The sequence below is a fragment of the Miniopterus schreibersii genome, assembly GCF_964146895.1.
Source record: "Miniopterus schreibersii genome assembly, chromosome: 3".
Classification (NCBI taxonomy): domain Eukaryota; kingdom Metazoa; phylum Chordata; class Mammalia; order Chiroptera; family Miniopteridae; genus Miniopterus; species Miniopterus schreibersii.
The window spans coordinates 31,363,910-31,387,826 of NC_138103.1; the positions used below are offsets into that span (position 1 = coordinate 31,363,910).

The 23,917-nt window shown below is 46.5% G+C and overlaps 3 protein-coding genes across 5 annotated transcripts in view; 2 read left to right on the plus strand and 1 right to left on the minus strand.

Annotated features, from left to right (window-relative positions):
• Positions 1-4,209, plus strand: part of LOC308555279 (pentatricopeptide repeat-containing protein 1, mitochondrial-like) — a 19,470-nt gene extending 15,261 nt beyond the window's left edge. For both annotated transcript variants that reach the window (XM_081133328.1, XM_081133327.1), the window contains one exon: positions 1,375-4,209. In XM_081133328.1, coding sequence (XP_080989454.1) covers positions 1,375-1,557 — 183 coding nt within the window. In that variant the 3' untranslated portion in view covers positions 1,558-4,209. The remainder of the gene's footprint in view (positions 1-1,374) is intronic.
• Positions 1,982-12,650, minus strand: BUD31 (BUD31 homolog). Of its 2 annotated transcripts, XM_081133335.1 has the most exons (6): positions 12,273-12,650; positions 11,158-11,283; positions 10,418-10,539; positions 3,728-3,850; positions 3,329-3,495; positions 1,982-2,227 (listed from the first exon to the last, which is right to left on the minus strand). In XM_081133335.1, the coding sequence occupies exons 3-6, from the start codon at positions 10,509-10,511 to the stop codon at positions 2,177-2,179; spliced, it is 435 nt and encodes a 144-aa protein (XP_080989461.1). In that variant the 5' UTR covers positions 10,512-10,539; positions 11,158-11,283; positions 12,273-12,650; the 3' UTR covers positions 1,982-2,176. The 2 variants fall into 2 exon arrangements, with proteins under 2 accessions (XP_080989461.1, XP_080989462.1); XM_081133336.1 differs by lacking the exon at positions 11,158-11,283 and having other exon boundaries at positions 12,273-12,638.
• On the plus strand, positions 12,641-23,436 carry PDAP1 (PDGFA associated protein 1). The gene is made up of 6 exons (XM_081133334.1): positions 12,641-12,747; positions 15,666-15,757; positions 17,246-17,356; positions 19,335-19,456; positions 21,469-21,620; positions 22,737-23,436. Exons 1-6 carry the CDS (start codon positions 12,735-12,737, stop codon positions 22,793-22,795), a joined length of 549 nt encoding a protein of 182 aa, XP_080989460.1. The 5' UTR covers positions 12,641-12,734; the 3' UTR covers positions 22,796-23,436.
• The last annotated feature ends 481 nt before the right edge of the window (positions 23,437-23,917 follow it).

The following is a 23,917-nucleotide window of genomic DNA, read 5'->3' on the forward strand; positions in this document are numbered from 1 at the left end:
TTCTGAAGATACCCAGCTGGCTGCCTCCCTTCCTATTACATACATCACTATTTTTTTTCACCATGTTTCACAGCCTATACTTACATGTGCACATGTATGACTCTCACCTTCATAAAATTATAAACCCCTGAAGGTGGGTTTATAATGCCTACCTTGCTCACCTGGATCCCTGGTGCCTGCCCACTGCCTGTACCCAGTATGGACTGTTGTCGAGTGAAAGGGGACAGTAGGGCAGTGTTAGAACCTGTTCTCTAATGGCCACTTCTTTCTCTGCCATTCTGAGGATATCAGAATCTGGGCATTCAGTTTTTAGGTCTACTGAGTCAGACCCTGTGCTGAGCTCCTCCAGAGCAGCAGTGGCCTGGAGGAGCACCATCCCGATGGGTAGGGAGACAAGTCAGCAAGGACACACCAAGTTGTGGGGGCGTGGGGTCAGGGACAGTTGTGCAGGTGCGATGCTTGAGAATCATTTTGAAGGCTTAGTAAGAATTAGTGAGACAGCAGTGGAGAGTATGGCAGGCAGAGGGCATAGTTGGGTATCTTTGAGCAGTTAGTTGTCAGTCTCATTCATCCCTCAGAGTTCTTGATATATTATGGATACTAGTCTTGTTGGTTGCATGTTGCAGATTTCTTCTAGTTGGTAGGTTATCTCATCACTCTGTGGTATAGGGCCCACGAAGGGTCGTCTCAGATTGTCAGCAGTCCCTAGACTACCAAAGTACTTACAACTTACTGTATTGAAATCATACATTCATATTCCCTTGAGAGTGGACTTATTTCTGTTTGTGAAAGTTTTGCTTTATGTACTTTCAGGCTACATTAGATATATACAAGTTTAGGATTGTTAAATCTTTTGAATCAACCCTTTTATGGTGTAGTCAGTCTTTATCTCTCATACTTTTTTGTCCGTTTTTCTTCTTTTTCCCTACCAGCTTTCTTTTTGGTGTCTGTCTAGTACATCTTAGTTCCTCCTTTTCTTTCCACCTCTCCAAAGAGACCAAAGCAGCAGTGTTGAGATGACGGTCAGGTGACAGTAGCTGTGCTGAGGTGGAGGCACTCAGCTGACTGTGGAGGCAGAGTTGGTGGGACCCAGCGATTCTAGCTTGGGGGGGGGTTGGTGTGACATCCTTGGATACAGAACACATATTTAGGAAGGATTGTTAACATGGGAATCTGGGTCTGCCTCATGGTATAGCAACTTTGCTTTTCTACGGTATACTCAGGTATTAAACAGCTTTCATGCCTTCTCCCCTCTTCACAGCTTCCCTGAGGCCCGAGCCAGCTGTTGTGGTTTGGGATTAGCTATAGGTAGCGTGCAGTGATTCTAATTGTGGTTCCTCTGAAACCCTGAATTCCATGCTTTTCCAATTACAGTACAAAGGGAAAAACACCTACTTGGAGAAGATTGATGGCTTTCGAGCTTATTATAAGCAGTGGCTGAAAATGATGCCAGCAGAGGAAACCCCCCACCCATGGCAGAAGTTCCGGACCAAGCCCAAGGGGGACCAAGACACTGTCCCCAAGACTGATGTGGATGGAGGCATTGGGGGCAGGTGATGGGGAGGCCCAGGAGGGCATCCAGCAGAGCAGGAACTAAGTGCACAGCCGTCACAGTGCTTTGTGGGAACTCCAGGAGTCCCTTTCATATTAAAGACACATGAACGTGCTGGTGTAGCCTCAAGCATGAGGACAAGGTCTGGCCAGAGTAAGAGCTGCAGCATTTGATATAAAGGCAAATAGTGGGCCCAAGGTGCCTGACAAGTTCACAGAAGATCCTAATGCAGCTTAGGCCACTTTGGCACATCATCTCGGGCCATCCTCACCTGAGAGGTTGTCATCCCCATCACTGATGAGGAAAGTGAACTTGAGCACCATCACATGGCATCTATGAGGTGGAGTCAGGATCAAGTCCCAAGGGCCTGGCGATCTCCCACTGGGCTCCACAGACTGCTGGCTCTGTGAAAGAACTACCATAGGCCCCAAAGGTTTAAAAGTTTTATTTCTACAAATCACAGCTGATGAACACCAAAGCATTCACACGTAGAGACCATGCTCCAGCTAGGTCCTGGGGCACTGCTCTGCGAGAAGAACTGCTATCAGGAAAGGGGCTGACACAACAGGCAGAAACCTGTGAAGTCCAGAGTCCTGGGTGGAGAGGGGTCAGGGCATGAGGGCCTCAGCCAGAGCAGCCCCGGCAGCCACAGTGTGTGCACTCAATGATCCGGCCCTGCAAGAGAAAACAACTGAGACTTGCACCCTGATCACATGCCAACCCTCCATCCTCCACACATAGTCTTCCCACTGAGAGAAGGTTGGCAACGGGATAGTCATTCCCTACAGAGCACTCATCAGAAACTCCATGACAGTTCTGGATGGCAAAAATTCAGTTCCCCCGTGAAAATGGAAACAGCTGCTATTGACACTGAAGTTACATGTCTCTGTGCATTTAATTTATGCAAATTGTACACGTTTTTCCCAAGGGGGGAAAAATTCTATGTGATCCTTGTTATTCTGCAAAGTGAGCATGACATACCCTGCTGTGAGCTAGAGGGTGATCTTCTGCTTAGGGGGCTCAGGGCTGTCTCTGGGCTAGGGAACTTTCCAGTAGGGCATGAGGAGAGAATGGTGTGTACTTGAATCTGTAGAGCAGCAGAATGGTCTTGTCCCCCAGACCAGATGTGGCCTGATGTCTGGCCAGGAGTCTGTCCAACAGACAGAAGACCGCAAAGCAGTGGCTTATATTTATTTTCCTTTTTTGTAAGACCCTTGTCTAAACAAACAAGATCTGATGGTGAAACCCAACTAAATCCAAAGCAGGCCAACATCCCAGTAACTTCTCTGCCTCCTGCAGCCCCATTTCAGGGGGGGGACGACTGTGCCCTCAGATCAGCTACTGCATAGCCAGCACCATTCCTGAGGTTTGGAACAGAAAAGTTCTGACAAAAGAAATATAGTAACTAAAGTGTCAAATTGAGGAAATGGAGACCTGGAAAAAAGGGCAGCTGAAGGGTGAGTACTGTTGACTGGCTCACTCTTCCCTGACTCAAGTCCTCCCAACCACCTAGGGATATGTGTTGTTACCCCCATTTTGTAACAACTTGCCCAAAGGTGGAGTTGAGACTGGCCCTAGACATAGCAAATACCACTAGTGCCAAAATGCCTAGCACGGCTTCCTGAACAGAGGGACTCACTTCTGGAATGGTAGGAGGGAATGGCCATCAGGAAATCCAGCAACCAAATTATTTCCCGCCCCAAAAGAGTGGAGTGGAATTCTGAAGTGAAAGTAACATCAAACTCAACTGTCAGACATTATAGGGATAGACATTACCACTTCCAGCTTGCTTTTGGGGACCCGGCAAATGCAGTTCGTCCCAAAATTGGTGTCTCGTGTCTGAATGCACCGCAGGCAGCATAAGTTCTCATAACCCTGCTTTTTCCATTTAGCAATCAGGTTTTTGTCTGCATAGCCTTCTTTAATACAATATTCATATAGTTCTGTCAAAAAGATGGGGAAAGGGCATCAGACCATGGAGTAACAAAGCTTGCCCCACCTCTGGCCCATTACTACTCTTCATTAAATAGAATATCCAACTTTAGTCCCTTCCCCGTTTTTTTAGTGGTAAGAAAAATCATGAAACTTGCTGAGGTTGCAATAATAGAGCCATTACTTAAATAAATCTCAAAGCTACTCAAGTTGGAAAGGCCAAGAGAGAATCTAGCCAATTACCTCTGCTTATGGCTTTCCGCTTATAGAAGAGGTCAAAAATATAGCGCGTTTTCTGGTGGTGGATCCTGAAGATAGGCCACAGAGACTCCACTTTTCTCTTTCCCTCATGAGGTTCTGTTTCAGCTGGGGAGAAAAAGGTGTTTGTTTTGTTTTGGCAGGTAGGATTACTCTGCACAGGATGTAGTGTTTTTTGTTGTTTTTTAATCCTCACCTGAGGATATTTTTTCCATTGCTTTTCAGAGAGTGGAAGGGAGGAAGAGAGACAGACAGAGAGAGAGACAGGCAGGGAGGGAGACAGACATTGACGTGAGAGAGAGACATTGACTGGTTGCCTCTTGCACACACCCTCCTGGAGCCGGGGATCGAGCTCACAACTGAGGAACATGCCCTTGACCAGGAATCAAACCCGAGACCCTTCAACCCACTGGCTGATGCTCTAACCATTGAGCCAAACTAGCCCAGGCTAGTTTTGTTGTTGTTTTTTCAAATAAGCAGGAATAAAGAATAAACCCTACTTTATACCCACTAGGGTGGCTAAAATCAAAATGACAGACAATAAATTGTAACCCTCATATGCTGCTGGTGGGAATGTAAAATGGTGCAGCTGCTGTGGAAGTCTGGCAGTTCCTCAGGAAGCTAAACAGAGTTACCATATAACTTAGCAATTCGACTGGGTATATACCCGAGAGAACCAGAAACACACATGCACACAAAAAGTTGTATGTGAATGTTCACAGAAACATTATTCACAATAGTCACAAAATAGAAACAACCCCAGTGTCCATCAACTGATAAACAGATAAAATGTAAACTAGCCATACAACGGAATATAACTGTCTTAAAAACGGATGAAGTACCAGTAACATGTATGAGCTTTGAAAACATTACGCTAACTGAAAGAAACTAGTTCCCAAAGCCCACCTACTGTATGATTCTATGTCTTCAGAGGCAGAAAGTAGATTACTGATTGCCTAGAACTGGGAGATGTGAGGGGAAATGACCACTAAAGGGTATGTATATTTTTGGCGGCGGGTGGGGTGGAGAAGGTGATGAAATGTAAAACTGATTGTGGTGATGGGTTGCCCCACTCTGTGACTATACTAAAAACTCCCTTATTTGAACACTGAAAGGGCAAATTTTACATTATATGATTTATATCTTAATACAGTGGTTTAAAAAAAATAAAGCAAAAAGAAAAAGCCACATGATTTAAACATTTTTTAAAATGCCTTTTTAATTAGATAAATTAGAAAACAATGGTTTTGAAAAATAATTCAAAGATAATTGCTGTTAACACCCTGGTCTTTATCTTTTCAGACCTATTTCTACAGTATAATAATTTCTCAACATAATTCTGGGCCCACAGATGGGCATCCTAATCATCTTTAAGGTACCTCTAATTTCATTTCCCAACCAAAGTCCTTTAGGGATAAAAGGAAAAAACTGGACTAGTCTGAAAGTTCATAGCATGGCAGGCTTACAGGAAACAACTGTTCCATCTATATATGTAGGATCAGGTAGCAGCTCAAACCTGCCACAGGCATTCTGTTAGAGGTTACAAGTTGATCTTTGTCTACCACCACCTCTTGTTTTAGGGCAGAGGAGAAAGGTGAGGAATGGTAAAAAACAAAACAATAACATACCTCCATTTCTCCAACTTTGAGGCTACCTTTTTTTTTGGTTAATCCTCACCAGAGGATATTGTTTCCATTGCTTTTTCAGAGAGAGGAAGGGAGGGAGGGAGACAGGGGTGAGAGAAACACTGATATGAGACACATTGACTGGTTGCCTCCTGCATGCGCCCTGACGGGCCGGGAGGGGATGAACCTACAACCCAGGTAGGTGCCTTTGGGAATCGAACCTGCGACCCTTTGGTGCTCAGGCCAACGCTCTAACCATTGCGTACACTGGCCAGGGTGAGGCCTTTTTTTTTTTCAAACCTAGGATTTAAAATTCAGCTCAACAAATGGTTTCTGTAATTCAATCAAAAGGCAAGCACTGAAGATGCAATAAGAGCACACTGTTTGCCTTCTGTGAGGAAGGCCCTGCTCTAGGTGTCCAGATACAGAAGTAGGGAAGACAGAGAAGGCCTGGATCTGCATTCCAGGGGAGGGAAGCAGATCAGTACCTCGTGGTAAGTGGTAACAGATGGCAAGCGGAGAAAGGAGGGACTGCTATTTTATACAGGTGATCAAAGAAAGCACAAAGGAGACATCTAAACAGACATCTTAAGAAACAAGGGGTGTGGGTAGGCTCGGATGTGGGCAAAATGGGTGAAGGTGGTCGAAAGGTACAAATTTCCAGTTATAAGTAAGTCCTAAGGATGTAATGTGCAGCATGGTGACTATAGTTAATTACTGTATTGGCCATTTGAAAGTGGCTAAGAGAGTAGATCTCAAATGTTCTTATCACACAAAAATTATAACTACATGAGTTGATGGATATTTACTAAACTTATTGTGGTCATCGTTTTGCAGTATAGGTATACATATATCAAATCATGTTGTACATCTAAAACTAATACAATGTTTTATGTCAATTATATCTCAATTAAAAAAAAAAAAGAAACATGAGGGGCAAACATGCCTGAGAGGCAGAGCAACAGCAAAGCAAAGGCTGTGAAGCAGGACTGTACTTGGGGTCAAGGAATAGACTGGCTAGGGGGTTGGGGAGGTGAGTAAGGGAGAGAGGAAGGCGATGGAGCTGGGGGAGACAGTGTGTTTGACCTGGAAGGCAACAGAAGGATTTTGGTTTTGCTCTGATGGGGAGGTGAACCAATGTAGGATTCTGAGCAGACAGTGATATAATCTGACTTATGAGTTAAAACCCTTACCCTGGCTGCCCTGTGGAGAGAACTGTAGGGAAAGGAGAAGCAGGAGGCTATTGCAATAATCTAGATGACAAGTGAGGGTAGCTTGAACTAGGTGGTGGGGATAGATGGGATAAAAGGAGTCAGATTTTAGATACACAAATTTTCTAAGATTTCACTATGAACAATTTCCAATATACACAAAAGAAAACAGTTTACAGAACTTCCAAGTACCTATCACCCAGCTTCAAGAATTACTAACAGCTAGTTCAATTTTATCCAGTTCACCCTACTTTGGAGAGTAGGGAGATAGGAGTATTTTAAAATGAATCTCAAACACCTAGCATCGCATGCATAAGTATGTACCTTTACATACTAAAGACTTTAAAAAACATCTGTAATGCCAATAATCCACCCAACAAAATCAACCATTATTCCTTATTAGTATCCCATATTCAGACCATGTTCAATTTTCACTGATTGCCTTAAAAATACCTGTTGACAACTATATGTCTGAATTAAGATCTAAACAACATCCAGATGTTACATTTGGTTGATCTGTCTCAAAGTCTTACTTATTTGTAACAATTTTCCCTCTCTGTTCTGCTACCCTTTGTAGGAATCTGGATGTCTTCGATGCTTGGATAGAAATAAAAGAGGGGTATCAAGGAAAGCTCCACAGTTTATGGCCTGAGAAGGGAAGCAGCTTTGGGGTTGGTGAATGAGGATTTATTTCTGGACACATTAAGTTGGAGATGTTTTTAGATACCTAAATGGGCCCATCCAATAGGCAGTTGGTGTAGAGTCTAGTGTGGAGTCAAGGCTGGAGAAGACATTTGGTCACCTGGGTAGAGAGTGTGGAAAGCCACGTGGCTGGATGAAACCACTGAGGAAAAGGTGGAGGGCATGGACTGCATCCTGGAAGTGGAACTTTCCTATACTTTTGAATCTTCTCTTAATCTTTTAATCATAGCATCACCTGCATTTTTAAAATCCTTTTACCCATTTTCACAAGATCATGTGAATATTTTTTTCTTTTTAATTGATTTTTTTTTTTTTTTTTTTTGGTAAGAGAGAAAATACCGATTAAAGAGAAACATACATTGATTGGTTGCTTCCTATATGCACCCTGACCAGGGATTGAACCTGCAACCTTTTGGTTTATGAGATGATGCTCCAAATGACTGAGCCACCCGCCAGGGCAAGATCATGTGAACATTATTGGATATCATTTTTGTATAGGTTCACACACAAAAGGGAAGGCAGCTTTCAGTGGGTGATGTGAAATCCTGTCACTATAAGGATGTGAAAAGAGGCCAGAGGGAGGGGATATCATGCCATAGTCTAGACTTAGGTTTTTGCCTCTCTGCTAATGCCAAAACCTACCCATTAACTTTAAAACCCAGGCAACAATTCTTTTAAAGTACTATTCTTAAAAAGTCTAATTAGCCAGGCTGGCATGGCTCAGTGGTTGAGCACTGACCTATGATCCAGGAGATTGCAGTTTGATTCCCAGTCAGGGCACATGCCCGGGTAGCAGGCTTGATCCCCAGCAAGGGGGTGTGCAGGAAGCAGCTGATCAATGACTCTCTCTCATCACTGATATTTCTATCTCTTCCTTCCTCTCTCTGAAATCAATTAAAATATATTTTAAAAAATCTTTTAAAAAGTCTAAATGTTTATTATGCAAGTGTTGATTATGCTCAATTTTCAACTAGTTTAAAGTCCTTATAAAAACAAAGTTATTTACAAGTCCTGGTTACAGTCCATAGAGATAGTGCTTTTGTCAATCCCCATAAAACCCTCTGCCACACATAATTTCCCCCATCTGTGCCCCTCAGTCCCTAATATCAGGCCTTTTTTGGGGGGACTTACAGGGCAACAATGGCTACACAAAAACTTGAGTAATGAGCTAAGAGACATATGAAGAGCTGAGAAGTTGTGCTGAGCTAGGAAATACTAGGGACAAATTAAAAGAGAAAATAGAAATTTTCCTTCCTAAAATAAAAGTGCCAACTGCTTCACTAAGTGTGAGTTGTTCTGTTAATGGCCCTCAGATCAAGAGAATAGGCCTGGTAATGCCACTGACTTTGTGCCTCTCTGTGCTAAAGGCCACACAGGGGTCTTCCATGGCTTAGAAGCACAGCCACAGATTCCACAGGCAAAACTTGCACTGGAGCCTACAAACTGGGAGCTGTCACCCCTGTCAGCCTAAAGGCAGGCTTTGGCTCCTGCCAAAAAATCTTTTTTTAAGTTTCAATTTTAAATTAGAAGAGTTCACATAAAACAGCTGGATTTCTGGATTCTCTTGGGGGAAAAAAAATTTAACAAAATTGGAAACACTAAGGCTGTATTCGCTATGGTAAAATGGGCTTCGGGTAAGTAGCAGCTTCTGCCCCTCTCCAGTCTGCCATACCCCCAGAGCTCCCTATGGTGCTCAACACTGAAGCCAAGTCTGTACCATCTCGCATCCACTGTTTTCTTTATAGTGCAAGTAAGAGTAAAGTGGGAAAGCAAAGAAATGCTGAAGAACTACATGGTTAAGTAAAAATGGGAGAAAGAATACTTCTTTTGGAGGTAAAAATGACCATATACTTCTATTTATTTATTTTTTATCCTTACCCAAGGATATTTTTCCCATTGCTTTTTCAGAGAGAGTGGAAGGGAGGGAGAGAGAAACATCCATGTGAGAGAGACTCATCGATTGGTTGCCTCCTGCACATGCCCCACTGGGGCCTGGGGCTGGGGATCGAGCCTGCAACAGAGGTACATGCCCTTGACCGAAACTGAACCCGGGACCCTTCAGTCTGTGGACACTCTAACCACTGAGCCAAAGTGGCCAGGGCAATCATATACTTCTAAATACTCTTCCCCTCAAAAGTCATCCCTTAAAAATGGAAGATTTGCCCGGCCAGGCGTGGCTCAGTGGTTGAGCGTTGACCTAGGATCCAGGTGATCAGGGTTCGATTCCCGGTCAGGGCACATGCCCAGGTTGCGGGCTCGATCCCCAGTCGGGGGTGTGCAGGAGGCAGGCAATCAATGACTCTCTCATCATTGATGTTTCTATCTCCCTCTTCCTTCTTCTGAAATCAATAAAGATATATTAAACAAAAGAGGAAGATTTCCAAGGAATTGCAAAATCTCATCTATTATAGCACTCTCCAAGTTCCTTTATTTTGAATAAAGATCTGTTTGGGGAAGAAATCTCTCAGCGCAAAATGATCTTGATTACTCTAAGTTCTGGGTATTTAACAGAGATTTTGAACAAAAAAGGCAAAGTAATTTCACACTGATTTAGTAATTATTACTGGAGGTATGACTTCATAATAACAAGGGTTAGATTAGTTACCTCGAAGCTTTAAAAAAAAAAATTAAAAAGCAAAGCCAACAGATGCTTGTGGCTTCTGAAAAAATTACCAAAAACAGCACACTACACTGATTCACAAAGTGCAGGATCATACAACATTTAGAGGGAAGTGAAGATGGTGCATTCTGGAAAACTGATAGATGATTCAGAAACAAAGATGATGAAAATAGTGTCAGAAACCCACAAGAAAAATCTGAATAAAAATGTTTCAGAAAAAAGGGAAAACAGGATTTTCCAAGAAAATATAATTTGTATGATTCTAAATATATATCCAACCAAAATAGTAAGTAATTATAGGTAAACTATTTGATCTACATCCCCTAAAACTTTTGGCCCAAAAATGTTTTTGAGGCCCTTTTCATTAGTGTTATCTTACTTTCTGACACTTACTACATTCCTATGACTTGATAAGCAAACAAAATATGTATCAGGAGGCCACAGTGGTTCCCATAGAGGCATCTAAGCCTGTAGCTCTTGGATGCAGCCCCCCTTAGACAGGAACTCCCCCACTCACCTTCTCTCATCTTTTGATCTAATTCATCCAGTGTTGGCTCGATCAACTCCCAGCCATCTGGGGGAGCTTTCCGGCTTCTTTTGACTTTAGGCATTTTTCCCCACAAGATAGTTTGCAAAGATCTGGGAGGGAAAATTAAATGAATTAGTTTCTGAACCTCAGAACCCCAAAGGCCTTCACCGGCATCCACTGTGGTGCACATTCACTTCTCTAACTCTGTTACCTCACCTGTAAATGAAAATAATAGAACCTATGTTATGGGGTCACTGTGAAGACTAAACTATAATTGTAGGTAACATGCCTGGCTTTTAATGTGTGCTTAATGGGTTTTTGTTGTTATCATTAATTGAAACCAACTATTAGCCTGGCCCTGTACTGGGTATTGGGAACACAGAACAAAGAATAAGACACAATCTCTATACCTGAGAAGGTGACATTCTAGCAAGAAGACAGAAAGTAAAAAGGCAATTACGGAAAGTGTGAGAACTATGATTGGGGGAGCTGAGAGGATGTGTGTTTAAAAGGGAAAAAGAATCCCGGCCGCTGTGGCTCAGTTGGTTGGAGCCACATCCCGCCTACCTGAAGGTTGAGGGTTTGATTCCTCGTCAGGGCACATGCCTAGGTTGCTGGTTCAATCCCTGGTCTGGGCATGTACAGGAGGCAACTGATCAGTGTGTCTCTCTCACACACTCTCTCCCATCCTCTCTAAAAAAATAAATAAAAATTAAAAAACAAAGTACCTTAGGTCTGCTTCCCAAGAGTGTAACTGAAAGATCTCTCTTCAGTTACAGCTTGTCCTTGTCCAGCTCTACCAATTACTCTGTGACTTTGGGGAGTCACATTCCCTCTCTGGTACTCAGTATCATCTGTAAAATAAGGGTGGTGGGTTACCTGGATTGGTAAGGTCTTTTTAAACTCAACAAACATACTACGTAGAGCCAAATGTAAATGGCAAAGAATTTTTTTCAAACCTCACAGTATTTCCTACTTGGCAAAGAGAACTCAGGTTATCTCTTACCTTTAAGCAAAGCAGACTCCTCTCTCCCAAATTCATTTACCTTCTGTAGGGTGCCCTACTGCTTACAAAGTCCCACCCTCACCCCGGTCCCCTTTCATGAATTCTCCATAACCATAGAGATGAGGAATTAAACTCCAAAAGGTATAAAGTCAAAGTCCCACAGCTTGGAACTGGCAGTGTCTGACTCTGACTGGGGACTTCTGACTCCCAAATCAGTGGTCTTTGTACTTGTCTCCCCTACGCTGAAGCTAGAGGTGGGTGGAACCTGGCTCCTGCCTCAGCGCACAAGAGCTGGCAGGACAAAGACATGGTAATAACCTATCTTCGATCACCCAGGGAAATTCGAGGGCCCTGGCCGAGCCTGTGAGTCAGAGGAAGCCTCCCAGGGGAGGTAACAGGTAGGAGGTAAACTAGATCAAGAAGAGGTGTCGGGAGGGATAAGTGAGATAGTAGCGCTCGGCAGTGGCGGCGAGCGGAAAGGCTTTTGGGAGAGAGGGAGAGCGTTACAACCGAAATTGAAGGAAAGGCTCATAGGACGGCATCTGAACCGGGCTTACGACAAGCAGATTTTAGACAGAAAACGTTCCTGGCAGAGAAAACAGCGTGCATGTGAGGGTGGGTGAGTGGGGTTAGAAACAAGAGACCCCAAATCTCCCATCCCCTCTGCAGAACGAGCGAGGCGCCGCCTCCTCTCCGTAACTCACGCCGACCTCCCGGTCCAGAGGCCCGAACCCATCCCAGTCCAGCCGCTTAGATCGTCCTCTGGGCCAGTGCAGACCTCCAATGCCTGGCCCCAGCCATTACCAAAGTACTCGAGAACAGAGAAAAAACACCCACCGAAACCTCCAACGCCTTCGGCCGTAGCTTCTTTCCCGTCTGCTTCCGCTTCCCAGGTGATCCCTTCAGAATGAGGTCTTCGCAGAGCCCCACCCCACCTCGCACAAATATTGCGTCATTTTAGGTGTCCGCAGCTCTGCCTGTAAAGAATACCAGAACTGCTGTTGCTTTTTGCCCTCACTTTCCGGGTGTTGACCAGCCGACTCTAGCGTCTCCCCGGCCGGGGAGACTGGGGGCGCTGTTGCCCGGCAGCACACGAGCCTGGACTCAGGCGGCGCGCGGGACAGTCCAGCTTCGCGCGCAGGCTTCCCAGAGGTGCCTAGCCCTCGCGGCGGCGGCGGCGGCGGGCTGAAGACTCTGTGCTGCGCGGAAGAAGTCGAGCTTAAGGTATTTCCGGTTCCGGTGTCAGTGTGAGGCGCCGCCGCCGCCGCCGCCGCCGCTGCCGCAGCTGCCCGAGCCGCGATGCCTAAAGGAGGTGAGGAGCGGGCGCGCGTGATCCGCGGGCCTCGAGGGGCGACCTCAGCCTGGCTCCCGCCGTCCTCTCAGCCTGCGGGGGTCTCGGAGATTGGCGCAGGGGGCGGACGTCCGTCTAGGCTGAGGGCCAGGCCTGGGCCTCGACGCCGAATTAGCCAGATGGGGAAACTGAGGACCATCGTGGCCTCGAGCCACTCCCTTGGGGGTCTGCGGAGACTCGGCTCTGGGTCCTTGCCGACGCAGAAGGCCAGATCTGGGGCGCTCTCCTCCACGTTTTGGGGGTCTGGAGCTTTCTCTGTTCTAGGCTCACCGGGCACTCCGTCACGGTGTCCACGGCCCTCCTGCCTCGTGTGTAAAACGTGGGCCCTCGGGCTCTGAGCGAGCCAGGCCTGCCTAATGAGACATAAGGTGATGCTTTTGAGCCTGGCAGACTCAGTTTTGACTGCCTTACTCAGCAGCGGCTTGATGTGTGCCTTTGAGCCCGTCGCTTAACCTTCCAGTGTCTCGGTTTTCTTATTTGCAAGTGGGGGTTATAGTTGTACCTACCTCATAGTATTAATGCGAGGCTTAAACCAGGTAATCCCCATGGAGTGCACAATGCAGTGCTGGGCAGTCAGGTGCCTTAACTAAGCCTTAACTATTGTTATTTGTAAGACTTTGTCAGTTCCTTGGCCAAGAAGGTAAAGAATCCATAGCTTCCCAGTACATTGTTTACTCTCTTTAAGAGTCAGTAGTTCTTGATTTGAAGCCCAACCTTTGGCTTAGAACAAATTATTTAACTTCTTCCAGATTGTTTTCCTCATCTGGAGCACGTGGCTGATAACCCTTAGGTTCTAGAGTTGGGGTTAGGGGTAATAAAATGATAGAGCACTTGAAGTGCCTGGCTAGCTTCTGGCACAGAACAGATATTCAGTTAATGTTGATAGCTCATGTGTTGTGTTGGTTGAGATGTATCGGCACGCAAGAAAATCTACTTGGAGCTTTTTCAAACCTAAATGACTTCCTGACTCTATTTCCAGAGATGTTGGACTTTATAGAGCTCAATCCATTTAAACCTAGGTATTTACTGGTTTATTCTGTGGTAGGGAGAGCCACATCTACTCTGTGTTCCTTAATCTTCTGTTATGTGCAAGGAGGAGCTAAGTGAGCCCTTCCAACTCCAGTATTCTGGCTCTAGGAGTCCTACTTAATAGATACTTTGAGCCAAGTTTGGAGGGTACAGTTAGAAAGTCCTAAATATGAATTCCTGGTTAAATGACATAGCCTTTTGACTTTTGAAAAGCTTTGTGTAAAACAAGATTTACGTTTCTTGCTTGTGCTAATTTGCTTCAAAAGCGGAGCAAAACATGAAGATGTTAAAGTATCAAATTCCCCATGAACAAAGGACTAACATTTGTTTCTGTTGTATAACTGGGAAGCATTTTTAAAGGTATGAAGAGCGTCTTATAAAAGTTGTAGACCAAGCTAAGGTTAGTATCCCATAGTCAAGTGTGCAGGATGGGAGCCTATATAGTAGCCAATTTTGAGTTGTTACTATTTTCTGGAATATTAAAAGGGTAAGAAAGGGTGTTGGTTTCTTATAATCGCAAGCTTGATCTTTCACAATAGGACTTTCATGAGCGTAGACTGACACTCTCCTGGGAACCCAGGTAGTCATTAAAAATGGGTGGTGTACTTTGTAGCAGCCCAATTATGGCTCTGCAGCTGCTGTCTAAGAAATTAGGGAGGCCAGTATCTCTGTTGCTGTCTCTGGAGTCCAGACCAGCTCTCGCTGTCTAATATAGATTCTCTGCTATCAGTGAGAGAGAGATACTGGAAATCAGGTGGACCACACCGTTCAGGAAAGGTGGGGATGGGTCAAAGCCACAGCCACCCCAGTATCCTCTGGGACCAGCAGAAGGGGTGCCACCTTGCTATAAAACTGGCTGATGGCTTTAGCAAGGGTCAGTCTATAAAACTGATACTCTTAGACGAACTTTAATTGCTGCTCATATTTTAGATAGTAAGTCAGGTTTATTTTCAACTTGAGCTATGTTTCTTACTCCAAGCACAAGAAAGTTTTCTCCAATAGTTTTTAAGTTTTCTCTTTCTGTCATACCACTTAGGCGAACATGAAGTATTTGACATTCCCTAACATGTAGTAATTCACCTATGTGACTTTGTCTCCCCTACCCCCCAATACTGTATATTAGAGAGAAAAGTAACAATCACAACAGACAGTGCTTATCCCATGCCAGGCACTGTCCCAACAGCTTTACATATGTTAAATCCATCTTCATGACAACCCTGTGAGGTAGGGACACAGATGAAGAAGCTGAGACTCTTAGAGGTTAAATACCCGCGCAAAGTTAACAAAGCTAGTAAGTGGTAGAACTGAGATTTGAACCCAGGGTCGGACTGCAGCATTTGTGTTTTTCACCACTCTGTTTTAATCTTAAGTCTTCTTGTCTATAGAATGGGACCAATTGTGACTCCTGTACATAACTTTGTTCTGAGGATCAAATGAGCTCATGACTATCTGAGTATTGCAAGTAAAAAGAACTGTAGTGACAGCAGTGTAAGTGTTAATGTTCTCATGATTGCATCTGAATCTGCTGTTTAGATTCTAAGGGACCAGGGGATTTAGCCAGTCACTACATGCAGTATACCCTCCCCCCATATCCTCCCCTTAGGTCTTGTTTATGGGAGCCTGCATCCAGCACATAGTTTAGTGCTGCATCAGGTGGTCACATGTTGCCTTTTTGTTCCTTAGAACATGTGGGGATGGGGGAAGTATAGGTTTGGGTAGTGCTTGGTGAGGAATAGGTGAGGTCTGCAACCTCTGATAAGAGTGCTTCAAGCAGGACACAGCTGTCTTGGGCTCAGCAATCAAGGAGGCTGCTTCCCTCCCACCTTCCTAAACTGCCAATCTTCTTGCAGGGAGAAAGGGAGGCCACAAAGGCCGGGCACGGCAGTACACGAGCCCCGAGGAGATCGATGCACAGCTCCAGGCTGAAAAGCAGAAGGCCAGGGTGAGTATATGCCTGTCCAGGCCATTCCAGTGTCCCAGGGTGGTGCTCAGTCTCTGAGACCCAAAGAGGCCAGGCAAGGACCACCCATTCTCAGGAAGAAGCCTACATCTGGAGTTTGGGGGAGCAGCAAAGGAACAGGCAGGAGTCTCAGAACAACCAATGCCAATCATCCTCTCGTTGGATCAATTAGAGCTTTGTTCACTCAGCAGTGGTTGCCTTAGTGAGTCTGTTCTTGTTCCTCTGTTCCCACCTTCCAGGGGCCATCCCTCTGCCAGGCTCTACCTATCCCCAGGTTGAACTCCCAGCACCACCCCTTGTCTGCTCTTTCCATGCAGGACTGCTTGCCAAACCCAGCATAATATGATGCCCTGCCTTCCCACATCCCTACCAAGCAAAGTAACATTTGTTCCCCCAGACCTTGCTCAATGCCACCTCTTTTGTGACTCACTGGTGCTACCCACCCTTCCCCCTCCAGTGCAAGTTTAGTTGTTACTTTTAATCTGTTTCCACAGTGCTTTTTCCAGCCCACTTGTCAGGAAACAAAATATGTTTCTGTCGTTATGGGTGTTCATGTCCCCTACCATACCATTAGATCCTCATCTGCATAAGGGCCGAAGGGACCATAGTCAGGCTAGGGTAGAGGGGCCGGGGTAGAGAGAAGGAGGGCCTGCCTGGTGAGGGGGCTGGCAGCTAAGCAGGACCTTGGAGAATATGTGGTCAGGTGCAAAGGGGGGGAAGGACTTACAGTTTTTGTAAGGGATCTCTTTGCTGGGGAGGCAAGAAAGGTAGAGGGAAGTGGTATGCCAGGGTATTGTCTTGGGAAGCTGGTGTAGCAGGGCATCTGCATGGGCAAGTCTGCCACTGATCATGGGAGTGGAAAGTGGGGGAGGACTTGCCCAAGAAAATGCGTATGATTTGGCAGCTGCAGATGGCAGCAGGGGAAGCAGGAGGGGAGCTGAATAGTACTAGCCCCACAGCTGAGTCCCTCTGACCCTGGAAGATAAGATACCTAGCCTGAGAAGGGGAACAGGATTTTTTTTATTATTATTTTTTAATATATCTTTATTGATTTCAGAGAGAGGAAAGGAGAGGGAGAGAGAGAGATAGAAACATCAATGATGAGAGAGTCATTGATCAAGCCCATAACCGGGGCATGTGCCCTGACCGAGAATTGAACCCCGATTGCCTGGATCCTAGGTTGATGCTCAACCGCTGAGCCACGCCCGGCCAGGCGGGAACAGGATTTTTATGGCTGTGTGAGGGGCTTGCTGGACTGTGGGAATGGCTTCCAGGTTGTAGAGTTAAGTGGATAGCCTGCCTCTGACCCAGGTCCCCCACGGGGGACCGTGGTCTCTGAGTAGGGCCCTTGTCATCCTTGGTCTCAGCCTTTTCAAGGTCCGCAGCCTGGAGGTAGTTGGGATGGGGGTGTCATAGTCTTGGGGGTTTGTTTTGAATTTTTAATTTAGTAGGTTTTCCATTCTGAAATAGGAAGAAGAGGAACAAGGAGATGAAGATGGAGATGGGGCTGCAGGTGACCCCAAAAAGGACAAGAAATCACTAGACTCAGATGAGAGTGAGGATGAAGATGATGATTACCAGGTACTGAGTTTGGTCAGGGCCTGGGACCTGAACTCATTCAACAAACATTTATCAAGTACCTGTTGATTACCAGTAGATGGAGACAGAGCTCTTATGGGCTTACATTCTGGTAGGAAGATACAGCATGCGCCGCATAATGTTTTTGTCAATGATGGGCCACATATATGATGGTGGTCCCATAAGATTATAATGGAGCCAAAAATTTCTTATCATCTAATGATGTCATAGTTGGTGTAACATTGTGGTGCAGTGCATTACTCACGTAATGTTTGTGGTGATGCTGGTGTAGATATACCTACAAGTCATATAAAAGTATAGCACATACAGTTACACTAGTAGGCTGTACCATCTAGGTTTGTGTAAGTATACTCTAATGTTCGAACAACGGCAAAATTGCTTGATGCATTTTTCAGTATGTATCCCTGTTATTAATGGGCACGTGACTGTATAAACAATAGGGAAGTAAATGAACAGTATAATTTCAAATAGTGAGAAGTATTACAGATAAAATGGACTGTGATCAAGGGTACTCAGAGTAATGTGTGGTGAGGTTACTTTTAAATTGAGATCTTGAAGGCAAGGTGGAGCCAGCCATTGCAGAGCAGTCAAGGCAGCCAGATTAGCAAGTGCAAAGGCCCTGGGGTGGGAACGATCTGAGCATGTTTAAGGAACAGAAAGAGATTATTGGGGCTGTGATTTGGTGGGTAAGGAGTAGAGTGGTTAGGGATGGAGGAAAGGTTGGCAAGGGCAGCGCCTGTGTGGCTGCTGAAGGGTTTGGGTTTCACTGTAGGTGGGCAGTGGGCAACTGGTAGAGGTCTTGAAGTTGAAGAGAGATGACCAGATTTGCTTTTAAAAGATTGTTTTGGCTGTTCTGCAAAGAGTGAATTGTAGGTTCTCAAGGGTGGGAAGCAGGGAGAGGCTGGCAAATATCCAGACAAGAATTTGTGACTTATATTAGGGTGGTGGCAATGGCAGTGCAGAAAAGTGGGCAGATTCAAGCCATATTTTAGAGATAGACTTAGTGGGGCTTGTTGAAGGTTGAATGAGGGGACTGAGGTAAGAAGGAATAAGGACATGCTTAGGATTCTAGAGAGGAACAGGGTGGGTTATGGGATGAATCTCAGGTTCTGTTTTAGACACATTAAGTTTGTGATTTCAGATATCCAAGTTGAGGTACAAATATGCAGCCAGATTGGATATAGGTGTCTGCAGCTCTGTATAGTGGTCAGATTGGTGTTTAGAAGCTGTCCTTCTGGTCACTTTATTAAAGAGAAATGATGGGGTTGGCAGGGTCTGATACTCTGACCAAATCTACTACATTGAGAATTTGTGCTCTTATTTCTTTACAAACTTCTCTGGGGCTATGGGAGGTGCAGGCTCCAGGTTCTTGGGCCAGCTCTCAAGACTCATAGACTAATCTGATGGCTTAAGTCGCATTCCCCTCCTGTCAGCTTAGATGGCTAGGAATTAGAATTGGTCCTGAGACCATTGTTGGCCCTCCCTACTCTGGGGATCCAGCATTGCTTGTTGCAGTCAGGCATGAGATTCCATGGTAAACTGCTTTCGGAGGCTGAACTTAAAGTGGAGCAGTAGTGAGTGCTCTGTGCTGGAAGCTTTTGAGTTGGGCTTGGGTTCACATCTCATCTATTTTCTACTTACTGGTTGGCCTTAGGCAAGTTATTTAATCCTGTGCCTCCATTTTGTCACCTTTGAAAGTGGGATAATAATCCCTGGCTGCTGGGACTTAGCCTAGGTTGGGTTCTAAGTCACATGGGCTCTCCTAGCACTTCCCAGGCTGGTAAAGACACTCTGAGTGCCATTTCCACTGTGAGGCTTTGGGCCAAGCATTGTGTTGGGCTGGGGGTGGAACAGGAATTTGTCCCTACCCAGATGGGCTGTTGGGAGATGTTGGGAATGGCCTTCAGGGGCTTAGCAGGACCTCAACTTCTCCAACGGCTAGCTTCTTGTCCTATCTTAGCAAAAGCGCAAAGGTGTGGAAGGCCTTATCGACATCGAGAACCCCAACCGGGTGGCACAGACAACCAAAAAGGTCACACAACTGGACTTGGACGGGCCCAAGGAGCTTTCAAGGAGAGAACGGTAACCTCTGCTGCTAGGCCTGGTGACCTGGACATACAGGCCAAGGGCTGACCTGTGGGACTGAGGCACCTACTTCCTCTGAGGCCCCTGCTTCCTGGGCTCTGAGGTCTCCAGTGGCTGGGTGGAGGCTCCAGCTATGGTGTTGATTTCTGTTTCATTTCATTCCCTAAAGGCTCTATAGAAGCTTTTCCACAAAACAAAACAAAAAGCAGAATTTTAAAATTCACCAAGAGAAACAGAAGAACAGATTCAGACCTGAGCATTGCACTTGAAGTAATCCCCAGGGTTACAGAGGGTTTTGCTACAGTTCTTGCTTCCATAGTACCCCACTTCAGGGACACTTCCTTTATCCAGCCTGATCTGATTATTCCTCCATCTATGGAGATGAGGGGATTTGGTACCTGTGGAGTCCAGAAGGCAGCACAGTACAGAGAGATCCACTGGCTGCCCCAGCCTTCTCTAAGTCTTAGGTGAAAATGAAGCTGCAGATAGATTCTTCATAGATTGTGTGAGGATGACAATCAAGTACCAAGATGCAGTGCACACAGCCAGTTTTCTACAAGCAGTGCCCTGACTTTTGATGGTTTCCAGGTGACATCAAAGCCCTTACAAGAGGTTGAAGGTCTCTAGGGAAAGCCGTCCTGTTTTCTCTCCTGACTGGGCTGCTAGAATTTTAATCCACCTTCCTGTGTTGGCTCTGTGATGAGGTCTATGAAAACCCCACAGGGTCTATGAAAACCCATGAGCAAGGTCCACATGCTTGGGGTGTGATTGGAGGCTGTGATGGACTCTACTCCAGTAGCTTCCTTCTCACCAGTGAAAAGGGGATCCTGTTGCTACTCCTGCCTTTTGGGTTATAGAGTGAAAGCCATAAAGGCCCGCACCCTGCCTGGCACTTAGACTTCACTGAGAGGGCCCTGCAGAGCCTTCGGGCAGCCTTGCTTATTCCAGATGCTCCCTCCTCCCTCCTAGGATAACATCTGCCAGGCTGACAGGTATTCTTGTCTCATCTCTTTAGTGTCTTGTCCGGAGTCTTCTGAGTGAGATATCTGCTCATCCAACTTTGATTGCTGGGTTTCTTTCCCTCCCCTCTGGCCAGGCCCCATGTCTTGTTTTTCATTACTCTCCAGTGCTGTGTGCTATGAGGCCTCTAGGATGCCAGGTCTCTCCCTTCCCCAACCTCCTGCTAGGCAGGACTTCCCTGTCACCTCCAAAATTGGCTCTTCCAAGAATCTAGTATAAATGAGACACTCTAATCTCACACCCTAAAGGGCGCCCACTGCAGTTCAGAATCTCAGGCTTGGTAAGATCCTCAAAGGGAAACTAATGACCCTCACCTCTCTCTGCTTATGGGGTTGGTGGCTGTCATCTTTGTCCCTTGGGAGTTCAGCTCTTATTCACCCCTTGAGGGCAGCCTCATGCACATGTGAGCTGCACTGATTAAGAATGTGCTGTGTCATGTCCACCTGGATTGGCTCTGCCTGGTTCCCATCTGTGGCCACTTGGATCACTCCTTTCTCCACTCCTTATAGAATGTGGTTTCTGTTGTCGCCTTCTTCTTGGTCGTCATCTGTGGACATGGTTTGCTTGGTTTTTGTTTCCTTTCTCACTGTGGACACCAGATCCTAGTCAGCCATACTCTGCCCATGCCCTCACCACCCCAGCCATACATGGTCCACACTGTTGTAAGGCTTTGCAAAGGTCACAGGCGCTGAGCCCACTCCTTATCCTGTGTTTTCCATCTGAGGAAGCTGAGTACACCACTTGAACATCCCCCAGCCCCTTGTGCCTGTCGTGCAGAGGTCCAGGCCCGTCCCTCTGCGTGTTTTGTTTGGTGAGTGTCCATTAAGCCAGGGCCCCTCCCTTAGCCAGCCAGGGTGCCCTCCACCACTTGGGCTCTAGGCCTGAACATTTGGTCTTTTTTCTGGCTCCCACACTCACCTCAGCTGATAATGGTGGGGAAGATGTCCCCTCTGACACTATTTTATCCAGACACTATTTTATGCAAACAGAGAAGAAATTGAGAAGCAGAAAGCAAAAGAGCGCTACATGAAAATGCATTTAGCTGGGAAGACAGAGCAAGCCAAGGCTGACCTTGCCCGGCTGGCCATCATCCGAAAACAGCGGGAGGAGGCCGCCAGGAAGAAAGAAGAAGAGAGGAAAGGTAAGTCCTGAGTCACTGGAGCATTGCCCGATTCTGGTTCTGGGCACCAAACCCTGCACTTCACTGTCCTTGTTGTGAAATGGAATGGGGTCAGATTGTTTGGTAGAGGTCCACCCTGTGTGTGCACCTTCCTCACTGTCAGGTGGAAGTGGGAGTTCCTACCCCCTCCCCTCAGGGTGCTTGGAGCGTTCTGCAGCAGCACCGGGTCGAATATGAGCTTCAGCAGAGCACTGTGGCACCTGAGGGAGGCTTCAGGGATATACCAAGTGCAGATCTTCCAGTCTAAAAGGTCCCACCTAGGTCTGGTGACTTGTGTGGCTGGGAGAGCTGTTTGGGGTAACCACTGTCTGTGTGAGGGGCTTGGGAAGGTGGAGCAGAGTGGGCTGGATTTCATGGTCCAGGCTCAGATGAAATCTGGCCCAAGTGTCCTTCCCCCAGTGGGGCCAAAGGTGGTAGAGGGTTCCTGTAGGCCAGGTTGGCTGTGGGAGTTGGTCTGGCTTATAGGAGTGTTTGACTCATGTTTTTCTGTCTCCTGTTCTTTTGCACTCTCCACATGTGGGACCATGAGAGAGCCCTTAGGGATCCTGCTATTTTGCCTCACCAAATTGCAAGAAAACTGAGGCCTAGAAATGGGAAACCAGTTTCCCATGGGCATTGTTACCACACTGGAGATATCTGGTTATCCCAGCTCCCTGCTGGCAGCTCTTGCTCCACAAACCCAAGCAGGAAAGGACTTCCTGTGTAACTATTTGAACATTGTGGCTGATTTTAGAGAATTCAGAACCCACTGGGAGAAAATGGAATTACTGGATTCTGCTGGGGTCGAGGGTGCTAAGAATTTCTATTTGTGTCATAGATTGTGTTGGTGGGCCATTAGAGTAGGCCCCAAACTCAGTGAGAATGTCTGGACACCTGCATTCAGTGTCTTCAGCAGAAATCTTCTCCTGGAGGGTGTCAGGCAGGCCTTCTCCAGTGTCTTCATCTGCCTAGTGAGCCAGTTGCACAATTGTTTTCTGAGGTCTTTCAGACTTAACAATTCTGTGGTTCTAGGAGTGGGGATGGATATGTGGAGGGGTTGTTTTTAACTGTATCCTTTCCTTCCTTTTCCATTTTCAGCAAAAGATGACGCAACTTTGTCAGGAAAACGAATGCAGTCGCTCTCCCTGAATAAGTAGCGTGGTCTGAGGGAGGAGATACCAGGGAACTGGGCCATGCAGCCAGGACTGCTGCTGTCTCGCCCACCCTGTGCCCTGTCACCGCTGCAGCAGCCCCTCAAGACAAGGAGTCCCCCACAGGCTGGGGCCTCTTCTTCATCTTGGAACAGAAATTGTTTGGGGGATAGTGAGTGGGTGGGGGGCTGGGGGGAGGGGGCAGCTGCTATCTTTGAGACAGAAAGATGTAGGACAGCATTTCACATGTAACCATTCGAATGTTTTTGCTGTTTTTAGAATTCAGAATCTTTGTTGGGGTGCCTGGGAGGTGGGATAAGAAGAGCAACTGTTTGTCCAGTGGGTTGCACAGTAGGGGGTGGTTGTGCTGGGGGCTGCTCTTGGTGAGTTTGCAACAGCCAGTCCATCTGTGTTGCCTGGGTGCTCACTTGGGCTGTCATCTGGGAGCCCGTACCCCTGGTTCCCTGAGGGTCATGGCTCTTCCCATGGCCTACCCTGCCCCATTCCCACCCATCTTGACCAGGGCCCATTCTTAACCCTACCCATGGATCATTTCAGGATACCTGTTTACTGTGCAGCACCCAGGCAAAACATGCTCTACAAATCCAACTTGTATATTTGGCAGATTAAACTTGACATTATCGTAATCCTTGTTCCATGATCCATCTTTGGGCCCCCGTGCCTGGGCCACTTCAGCCAGCAGCAGCACTGGACCTCCCTGTCCTGTCCTTCAGGTGCCCCCTGGTGGTAACAGCCTCAGGATTTCAGTGCTGGGAAGCATCTTAATAGCTGATACCCAGCATGACTGCCAGGCATTACCTCATTCAGTCCTTACCACCCAGTATCGTGAGGATGGCAGCAGGGACACTGGGGCTTAGCACAGTCACATGGGCTCCCTGCAAGCCTGGCCATAGTTCCTGTCCTGCCCCAGCACCCCCCCCTGAGGGGTGCTCTGCCTCGTGAATAACAGCATCCTTTGCATGTGGGCCTGAGAAGTCAATGACTGGGTGCCAAGCAGGTAGTTTGACCTGACATCAGAATGAGGGATTTAGTGGCAGAGATGGAACCAAGCCTGACTCCCAGTGACCTTTACCACAGCCCCTGGGCTTGACCATGCTGGAGGTCATA

Excerpts from the sequence above, each read along its gene's own strand:
- PDAP1 (XM_081133334.1), top strand. Across the intron at positions 15,758-17,245 it reads CTGAAAAGCAGAAGGCCAGG|GAAGAAGAGGAACAAGGAGA; the intron begins GTGAGTATATGC and ends ATTCTGAAATAG. Across the intron at positions 21,621-22,736 it reads GAAAGAAGAAGAGAGGAAAG|CAAAAGATGACGCAACTTTG; the intron begins GTAAGTCCTGAG and ends TTCCATTTTCAG.
- BUD31 (XM_081133335.1), bottom strand. The coding sequence starts at position 10,511 with ATGCCTAAAGTCAAAAGAAGCCGGAAAGCTCCCCCAGATGGCTGGGAG. Across the intron at positions 3,496-3,727 it reads GCGGAAAGCCATAAGCAGAG|AACTATATGAATATTGTATT; the intron begins GTAATTGGCTAG and ends TCTTTTTGACAG. Across the intron at positions 2,228-3,328 it reads CCAAAAGCAAGCTGGAAGTG|GGCCGGATCATTGAGTGCAC; the intron begins GTAATGTCTATC and ends TTTCTCTTGCAG.